This window comes from Pseudorasbora parva, chromosome 4, assembly GCF_024679245.1.
Source record: "Pseudorasbora parva isolate DD20220531a chromosome 4, ASM2467924v1, whole genome shotgun sequence".
NCBI classification, from domain to species: domain Eukaryota; kingdom Metazoa; phylum Chordata; class Actinopteri; order Cypriniformes; family Gobionidae; genus Pseudorasbora; species Pseudorasbora parva.
In genome coordinates, this window is record NC_090175.1 from 46997714 (window position 1) to 47008502 (window position 10789).

General features: G+C 33.4%; 2 protein-coding genes across 2 annotated transcripts; one reads left to right on the top strand and one right to left on the bottom strand.

The window, feature by feature from the left end:
• The first annotated feature begins 149 nt into the window (after window positions 1–149).
• Window positions 150–4185, top strand: pla2g12a (phospholipase A2, group XIIA). The gene is made up of 4 exons (XM_067442021.1): window positions 150–384; window positions 1844–1920; window positions 2829–2994; window positions 3712–4185. Exons 1-4 carry the CDS (start codon window positions 162–164, stop codon window positions 3828–3830), a joined length of 585 nt encoding a protein of 194 aa, XP_067298122.1. The 5' UTR covers window positions 150–161; the 3' UTR covers window positions 3831–4185.
• Window positions 4186–4326: 141 nt separating this feature from the next.
• On the bottom strand, window positions 4327–10039 carry saraf (store-operated calcium entry-associated regulatory factor). The gene is made up of 6 exons (XM_067442020.1): window positions 9814–10039; window positions 8372–8550; window positions 7789–8278; window positions 6511–6673; window positions 5961–6052; window positions 4327–5755 (listed from the first exon to the last, which is right to left on the bottom strand). The coding sequence occupies exons 1-6, from the start codon at window positions 9884–9886 to the stop codon at window positions 5730–5732; spliced, it is 1023 nt and encodes a 340-aa protein (XP_067298121.1). The 5' UTR covers window positions 9887–10039; the 3' UTR covers window positions 4327–5729.
• Between the last annotated feature and the right edge of the window lie 750 nt (window positions 10040–10789).

The following is a 10789-nucleotide window of genomic DNA, read 5'->3' on the forward strand; positions in this document are numbered from 1 at the left end:
CGTACATTATTTATAACTACTCTACTACTTCTATTCGTAAAAACAACCGTATTATCGCAGATCTATTGAAACATGTAAGTTCTCTTTTTGGAAACGTAAATAAAACAAAGACTTTACAGATAGATTCTAGAGGTATCCTGTGAAGTGACATTTGTTGGACTATGCTCTGTCGTGTCATCTCCTGCGTTACGCTGCTGCTCTCTGTTGGAATATTGATGAAAATGGTTAAAGCTGATGAGTTTTCTGAAGAAATTGAACCTCCAGATTGGAGAAAGACTTTAAAATCCATCCGGAACGGGATTCACAGGATAGACACATACCTTAACATGGCTTTGGACTTGATCGGAGGTTCAGACGGACGGTGTCTCTTTAAATGCAGTGACGGTTAGTCAAAAAAAGAAAAAAGATTTTACATCAGTAACTGATACATAAAATTACACATAAAATGTTATGTGTTTAGTTTAAATTATATATATATATATATATATATATATATATATATATATATATATATATATATATATATATATATATATATATGTATGTAATTAAATAATAAACATTTATAATTCAACATTAACACAAAGGAAAAAGACACCCTCATCAGTTTGGTTTCATTTTCACTTAGGCAGTGTTGGGTGTAATACATTACTGTAATTTAATTATTTTTCCCTTAATTTTTTTTTAATTATTCTTAATTTACTGTAAATTATTTACAGCTACTTCTGATGTAATTACATTAGGTATTGTATAGCAGGGGTTTTCAAACTGGGGTCCAGGTGTGACGGGGTCCGTGGAAAATTCTAGAGAAAAACCATGAAACGTGTAAATAGATCAAAATAAAAAAAATATATATGAAATGAACATATGATAAAACATGTAAAACAAACAAACAAACAAACAAAAAACATGAATAATTATTAATATTGAATTAGTATTCTCTATCCTTTGGATGAGATGTTAAACCGAGGTCCTGAGTCTCTGTTAAAATAAGTAAATATATTGGCTTAAATGCAAACATTTGAGAAATACTAGTGTGTGTGTGTGTGTGTGTGTGTATGTGTGTGTGTGTGTGTGTGTGTGTGTGTGTGTGTGTGTGTGTGTGTGTGTGTGCATATATATATATATATATATATATATATATATATATATATATATATATATATATATATATATATATATATATATATACACACGATTAAATGTTACATTAACTTATAACATGTACAAATTTAAATAAATTAATATAAAATGTGATTTAATTAAATAAAAATGAGATTTAATTAAACAAATGATATTATGAGTTTAACAGTACATCATTATAGTGAGTAGAAAATAGATTTAATAAAGTCACTTAATAGAAACGAATGTTAGATAATATATATATATTTTTAATGTATTAATTGGGTTTTTATAAAAGACATGTCTTTTCGATTTCAGGATGGGGGTCCCTGGGACACATGGATGTTAATATTTGGGGGTATGTGGCATCTTCAAAAGTTTGAAAAGCCCTGCTGTATAGAACAATTCTAAATAAAACAATAGTGGATTTAATATCAGAATTTAACATCTAATGTTAAAATAATGTTAACCATCTCATTTTAAGTACTTTGGTACTTTAGGGATCATGTATGCAATTGCATATTATTTATTTTAAATAATTAAAAGAGCGGTTTCATATCTATCCTTGTATTGTTCAACTGGTTGAGGTTGATATGGGATTTAGAAAGTAATAAGTAATACAGTACTTTTCAGAAAGAGTAATTAGTATAGTAATTAATCACTCTGTTGAAGTTGTAATTAATTACTGTTTTAGAGTAACTTACCCAACAACTGTTTATAGGTTACACACCAGTTCCTCGCCCCAACCACAAATCACCTCCACCCAACGGATGTGGCTCCCCAGTGTTTGGATTTCAGGTGAGGAGGGAACATTACATAGTTGTGTAGAGGCTAGCTATTATTATTATTATTATTATTATTAATTTATTTTATTTTCTAGATATTTTTATTATGTTGGCTTCAGAAAGTTTGTTGCTATGGGCTGTAAACGATTAATCAGATTTAAAATTAAAGTTTGTGTTTATATAATATATGTGTGTGTACTGTGTACTGTGTATAATTAACATGTATATTTGAATGCACCATCATACATGCATATATTTAAGATGTGTGTGTGTGTGTGTGTGTGTGTGTGTGTGTATGTATGTATATATATATATATATATATATATATATATATATATAATAGCATGTGCTACATCACACAATATATATATATATATATATATATATATATATATATATATATATATATATATATATATATATTAATATTTTATATAGAAAAATAAAAAATAGTTTTTAAGTATATTCATGCATGTGTGTGTATTTATAAATGCATAATAATTATACACAGTACACAAACATTTTATGTAAACACAAACTTTTATTTTGGATGCAATTAATCGTTTACAGCCCTTATAGTTTTTGTATAAATAATAAAGAAATAAAAAAATCCCATAAATTTACATTGGCTGAGCAAAGATACCCCCTGTAGTGAAGCAGTACTGTCCACTAGAGGGAGACTCTTGACATTTGATTATTCATTTTGTGTAGCTGAACCCATAGAGCTGAACACCTACAAACCTGGACCAAAGATTAAAAAAAAGAGGAAAAAAACTATACAATAAGCCAACTTCAATTTTAGCTTCTAGTTGGTATTGCTGTATTGTGTTTCTCACTAATCTGTTGTCGGAGATTTAAATGACTGGCTCTATAATTTGAATATTGCTTACTCTTTTAATATTCTCTCTGGTTGACTGCAGTTTGATGTTGGGATGCCATCTTTGACCAGATGCTGTAATGAGCATGATCGCTGCTATGATACCTGTGGGAGAGAGAAAAATGACTGTGACGAGAAGTTCCAGGTCTGTCTGGAGACCATTTGCAATAATTTACAAGCGACCCTGGGCTTGTCCCAAAGTGTTCAAGGTAATTGACAGTCTTACTAATATTGTGTGGGTATGGAAGCTTGTTTCTGCCACAGAATAATAATAATAATAAAAATTGTCACAATTCTGAGTAGAAAAAAGTCTGAATTGTGAGAGAAACTTGCAATTCTGATTTTGTGTTGTGACTTTTGTGAGTTTATATCTCACAATTTAGGCTTTATAATATTTCCGAGTATACACCGATCAGGCATAACATTATGACAGGTGAAGTGAATAACACTGATTATTTCTTCATCACGTCATCTGTTAGTGGGTGGGATATATTAGGCAGCAAGTGAACATTTTGTCCTCAAAGTTGATGTGTTAGAAGCAGGAAAAATTGTGGTGAACTGTCAACAGGGTCATGTGCGGCCATGGCTCATTGATGCACATGTGGAGCGAAGGCTGGCCCGAGTGGTCCGATGAAAAAGACATGCTACTGTAGCCCAGAAAGGTGTCAGAATACTCAGCGCATCGCAGTTTGTTGCATTGGGCTGCATAGCCGCAGCCCAGTCAGGGTGCACATGCTGATCCTGCCCACCATTTTAAAAAGTCAGAATTGTGGGTTATAAACGTGCAATTCCATATGTATGTGAGCTTACATATATCATTTATTTAGCCATTTGCCAAAATAACATATGCATAGCTGTCTTATTTTCCTACTGTATTTCTTGTACATTATGCTGAGATAAAACTTTACACCCATATGTTTTCACAGCTTGTGAATCAGCAGTGACTTTGCTCTTTGATACTGTCATGCACCTGGGATGCAAGCCTTACCTGGACAGCCAAAGATCATCCTGTATTTGTCACTATGAGGAGAAGGCTGATCTGTGAACGTTTAATATGGACATGTTGAGCTCTGCTGATAGATCGTTATTGTCTCAGGGTACAGCACAACTCAGTACCTTATGATTGTATTTGTTCATTGCAATGTCAATGTTATTTTGAGTTATTTTGTAATTACAAAACAAGTGAGATTTATTTAATGTGAATAAATATATAATAAAAATATTTTTATATTTGTAAATTATAAAAATGTGATTCTAAATAACAAATGTAATATACAAATACAGATGTACCTTTACACAGAGATATGGATAGAAATAAAGTGACATTAGAAGAAATCAATTTATCAAGTGTATATTCTTCTACTATGAAATGACACAAAAGGTTTTCTGTGTGTGTACTGTGTAGTTATATCATCATTTGAGGGAGTGTATCATACCAGCTTTGGACAAAAGAGGTGGGATACAGTATGGTAAATATAAAATACAATAGGTTTGTAATATTTTGATATGGGATAAAATAATGAAGATTTTAAACCTGAAAAGATGAATAAAACATTTTTATACTGCACCAAGTAAAAAGCCTTTATGTACTTACAATCGGAATGACTATAGCAGTAAACACATTATGTAGAGTTCATATATTCATTATGAACATGCTCATTTAGTTGAGACAAACTTCAAAAGGTCTACACACCTATGATTATTATATAGTTTACTATGCATAACACAGAATAGTCATAGGCAAAGCTTTTCCAAATTAGGATTTTAATATAAAGGCAATGAGTAAAGCCAGCAAATCCACATCTTATGCCTTAAAGGTCCCAAGACATGGGTTGTTTTATTGTTTTATAATGTTTCCTGGGGTGTACTTAAATTGATAGTATGGTTTTTACATCAAAAAATGTCATAATTTATAAATAAAAGGCATTTTTTCTATACTGATATTAGCCCCCCGGCTTGAACCTTTCCTAGTATGACTTCATAACAGGAGAATTCAAGATCAGCTTGTCTGAGCTCTCATTTTTTCAAAGGCAGAGAAAGACAGCCTGAACTCGTTTTATACTGATCAAAATTTCTAGCGACTTGGGGACAACATTCAGGCTAGGGGAACTTATATTAATGTTGAAAAACCTCATGAAATAAAAATGTCATGCCATGGGACATTTAATTACCATATCAGTTTGCATGTTTTCACGATAGCTAATGGCCTAAGGCTTTATCACAGCATGTCAAGTAACATCTCTCTCACACACACACACATCAAACTCGAATATTTTACATGATTTTAATATCTTTTTTTTTTAAAATATATAAAGTCAACATGAAATGCAATTTGAAACTAATTTCCCTTTACTATAATATTTTACCATAAAACAGACATTTCAATGAGAAACTATGCAGGGGAAACTTATTTTATTGATTAAGATTGTCAAAAGTTCTAAGCCAGAATGATTGAATCTGGTGACTTTTTTTCAAGGAGGCATTTTTGCCAAGGATGAAAAAACAAAAGATTTTAATATCATTTATTTGGGATAATACTGAATCATTGCAGACCAAGTACTTGCTTTAAATAAAAGGGTTCATTTTGATTTAATGTTGACTTTAAATATTTATTGAAACATATTTATATAGAAAATAAAGGCCTTTACAATTTAAAATATTCAAATAACATTTTTCTTTTGAAAAAAAAAAAAATTGCAATGAACGTTTGATAAACAGTAGAATCACTTATTTTTGGTGGGTTTAAAATAAAACATAGTTAAATCCAGTATGATGAAGAACAGCTACAAACCAGTCTAGATCAATAACGTGCTACATCTTATCGCAACATCTGGACTATGAATGAACAGTAGTATGAAGAAAAAGTTGTAATTCTTTGTATTGTGCCTGCTGATCATGTCCAATCTGAGAACTAAGGCTGTGTGTGTAGATGCTCATATCTCATCTATCTTCTTTTAGTTCCTCCAAAACCTGCATCAAAAAAATAAACACAAAACAATACAAAAACAAAAAATGATGCAATCATAAATACAGTATATCGCTAAAACAATCCAACAATCTAATTGACGTCTAATGGGTTACTCAAGGCAACATGCAGCCTAGTGCACAGTGACATTTTAGGAGGGAAATCCGATATCTGTAGTAAAGTTTATATCTTTATTTTGCTGGAGTTTACCTGAGGCGGTCCGTGTTCCTGAGCTTGTTTTTGGTGCTGGGGAAGGATTATTGGGATAAGATGGTCTTGTATACCCCATAGGTGGCTGTTGTCTAAGATCAACATAAAACTCAATTAGTGCAGTTAGATTTACATTTGTTGTTAGCAGATCCAAGACAAACAAGATCAGAACTGTCCTGATTAACTAAAACAGTTGCAAACACTACCAATGGCAATAAATGCTGTTAAATAAAGATAAACTAGTTATATTACCATTGTTTGGAGAATTTTCTTGGGCTGAACAGAGGGATGACGTATATTTGTAGGGCAAAACCCAGAAAAAGAAATAAGCATTTTAGCACTTCCGGTACCATATTCCCTATGTCAATGGGTTTTTTGAGAAATAAGGTCTAAGCTGAAGATATTTACACATTTTATGCCATTGGTAATTTCACAGTGAGTTCTAATTGGTGGCCCGCCCAACAGAAAGCTGCTCGGTTTGAAAGTGACTTCTGTGTAACTGTATAAACGGTTGCAAATTATGTCTGAGAAGAATATGTTTCTTTCTTACCTCTGATTCCCAAACAAATATCCCAGAATTCCACCTGTGCCCATTCCAGTCCAGAATCCGCCCCCACCAGGTCTGTTTCCACCAGTGAAACCGGTCCAGGAACTCTGAGGTCTGGTGTACGCGTCGGAAAAGCCATACCCGGGCCTGGAGCTGGAGTGGGCTTCTGAGAGAACCCACAAAAAGTAAATCTTAAATGCACTGGCTATAAATAAATATGCAAATATTATGAATATGGTTCCACTTAGACTTTCGATATCCACACTAGTCCCTACACTAGTTTCATTTTTCATTTATGCATTTGGCAGACGCTTTTATCCAAAGTGACTTACATTGCATTTTAAGGTACACATTTTACATTTTTGTCATTTCTTGCTTTCTCTGGGAATCGAACCCATGACCTTGGTGTGGCTAACACCACACTCTACTGTTTGAGCTACAGGAAAGCCTCAGTCTCATATGCTCTCTATATATATATTTTAAAGTATATTTTAAAGTGCAATTTATTCCTGTGATGTCAATGCTAAATTTTCATTATCATTACTCCAATCTTCAGTCACATGATCCTTTGTTACAATGCCAAAATGAATTAAACACCAAACTCTTGGGGTGCTTCTCAATATCTCTCCTCGTTTCCTCGTCCTCCATCCTATGACCTGGAAACCGATGGAGCTCAGCCATCTTGTAGGAGATCTCAATTCGCTAATTGCACCGCGAGGAGGCGAGGATGGAGGATGGATGGAGGAGTGAGGAGCTTCCTGAGACGTCATTAACGAGGATACACTGGAGTATCCTTTGCGGAAGTGTTTTATCGACTAAACGTGACGAGCGCATTAATTCTCCTCCCCCTTCACATCGTGCCATAGTTTATTCATTATTATTGTTTATGTGTACAAGACACAAATGTATGTCAAATAACAACAACTGACAGCTGCAGAATTATATCAAAGCACAAGAAAATAAAAGAAACTAATACCATACTAATAAAAAGCAGTTAATAACTGGGAATAATTCTCTAATCTCTAATGTTCAAGAATCCCGTCTAAATCCATCGGTGCAGTGTCATCCTTAATTGACGACGCTTTGAAGTGACGTTAAAGGGAGCGAGGATATTTCACTTCACTTGATTCAATTCCTCTGTCCTCGCGTCTTTTCCTTGCATCCTTCCCTCGCATCCTGAAGGGGTGGAGCTAAGGAGCGGGGAAAGGAAGCTAGGAAAGAAAAACGAGGATGCACAAATAAGATTTGGGAAGCACCCTTGCTCTCTGAATAGGTTATTACCTGAGTAGTAATCCGGTTTAAATCCAGGAGGTGGCGGTCCCATGCCATGACTGTTGTCCGAGGCCCCACCGTATCCCTCAGTCCCATCTCTATTGTAACCTGGCTGGCCGTGAGTAGGACTGCACAGAAACATCTTGTATACAACATACGCCACCAGCAAAAGGAAGCCTACTGCTATAAGCCCACCCAATCCATCGCCAGAGGGGCTGTTCTGGAAGGAATGCTGACTGTCAGACTGCTGGTAGGGGCCGCCTCCTCTATGCTGCTGTTTTTGATTGGAAAAGCCTTGGAAGAAGTTAGAGGCAAAGTCTGAGAAGCCAGACGAGCCATGAGTGTGCTGCTGCTTCCCCTCTGCCGTGAGCTCTAGCGTGTACTCCAGACCGCATGAGCCTCTCAGTACATAGGCATCATTAGGACTGGTGTAGCCCTCACAGGAGACCTCCACGCGCCCAAACCTGTACGAGTTGTCCATGTCAGCCTTGCATTCCCACTATAAAGAGAGACAGAGTAATACCACAAATAGTTACCAGTTACCAGAAATAGAGACAGTTAACGTACGCAAGAGGCCGTTGTTGACCCTGACCTGTGTGTCTATGCCATCTGATCCTCTGTTGTAACACTGCACCACCTCTGGAACAAACGACCCGCAGCCAGCTGACCCTCCAGCGCACTGCAGCTGTAGAACGGGGCTGGAGCGGCGCGCAGTGGTGTAGCGTCCTCTGTAGAGCGTCAGCACCTGAACATCACGCAGTAACACAGCATCTGTTGAAGGAACAAAGACTGTGTTATTGCTTCTTCTTATCTGTCTGTCTGTCTGCATCTACACTGGATTGCCCTCTTAAAGATACAAAGCTTTTCATTCCTGTTTATTATTTATAACGTTTTCCCCCCCCATCATTTATTATAAATACATATTAATATGATTATTCTGACCACACACCCCCTGTTTTGAATCGCATAAAAGCATCAACTCTCCTCTATATATATTACAAAAATGTACAAATTTATATTTTTTCTTCATTGTCTTCTTATTCATTGTTATTATTAAATATTAATCAATTATAATCACATATTTATAACATTGGCCAACAATTTTGTATCATATAAAAGTACCTCTTTATGATGCATATAAATTATAAATGTTTTTTTTTTTTATATTTGTTTATCCTCTTATTATTCATTGTTATTATAACATCTTAATAAAATATCACGTTTTTATCATATAATCGGACACCAACTAGCACTTTTGTATCATATAAAAAAGCACCTCTTTACAATACATATATTATAAAAACAGTAATATTTATTTGGTATTTTCCTATTTCCTCATTTGTAATATTAATAAAATATCATCACATTTATATTACCATATTGGCCACACCCCCAACAATAGTGTGTCACATAAACTGTCCCCTTTATGATACATTACATTTTCCTCTTTACTTCTTATTAGTAGTAGTAGCAAATATTAATAAAATATCATATATTTTACTCATATTATATGTACGGTATATACACACACTACAAAGATTGACATAATTTTTTTTTTATATTATTATAATATCCTTATCATCATCATTATTATGTAATTACTAATAGGTATAATAAAATATATTTAAAGTATCATGTTGGCCACCCACCTCAAAATAATTTTGTATCAAAAAGCCCCAACTGTCCTATTTAAGATGCATTTACTACAAAAAGGTATTAGGTATTTATTATAAATGTTTTTCTTATTATTACTATGTAGTTTTACTACAATATCATAACATAAAAGTATGTTTTGGATATATCCTCAAAATATTTAGTATAAAAAATTACTTTAAGATCGAAATGGACAAAAATTTAATTTCTCCGTTTCCGCTAACAAAATCCACTGAAGCGGAAATCTCAATGCAAATATAAAGTAAGTCCAATACGAACTTATTTTACTCAGATTGACCCATCTGTCTTCTCTGAGATCTCCGCTTAGATTAGGGTTGTTTAGTTAGCTTAGCTGTATGGATCATATAAAAGACATTTTACCATCATTCCAGCAGCCGATGTGAGGCACAATCAACAACAGAAGTTGCAGAAATAAAACTCCTGAGCTCCACATTTCTCTCGTTAATCTTCTTTATCCTCGAGTAAGATGGTTTGAAATGCCACTGTAAGCCGGTACGTGCCTTTTATCAATAAGCAAAAGTCTGATGTAAACAAATGTAACTGACAGCACAGTGCATGGCTCAGTGCATCATCATTCTTAGCACACTTCCGCGTTTCTGGTGTTATGCTTTCTTTTACTGTCTATGGTGTTATGTGCTTCTTCTCATGATCGCCATCCACTGAAAGATCTCTGGAATTACATGCCATTGACCGCTGATAACAAGGCGGAAAAGTTTTACACTGACAAAATGTTCGCATTTGAAATTATTTCTTTTGTAATAATAACTTTAGCGTTTTCACTAAAACAATTATGATACAATAAAATATTGTAAAAAAACAAAAAAACAAAACAAAAACTACAATAAAAATCATTATATAATAATGATATAGTTATTTTTATAATAATTATTAATATTTTTAATTTTATTTTTTCTTTTGTGTTGTTTTTACTATTCTATATTTTTACTTTTTTTTTTCCTTGTAGCACTTTGAGATTTTTCGGAATGAAAAGTGCCTTATAAATAATTATTTTTTATTATAATTATTAAAAGTATTACTTAAGTATACTTTAATTAACTGTTATTCTAATCTTACTTCACAGGTATATTTTTTATTATTATTATAAATTACTATGTTATGTAATATAATTTTATGTTATATTAAACTAAATTATGCAATATCTTCTGTGGTACTGAAGGGGGTCAGATAATTGTTTAATCTTACAAAGCTAAACCACAAGACAATATTAACATAAGCCAATATTAACTTTAGCCAAAATGCTAGGTAAATGTTTCATTGTTTTTGCCACGTTGAGATGTATGAAGTAAAATTACACTGCAATGTATGTTTTAATGAC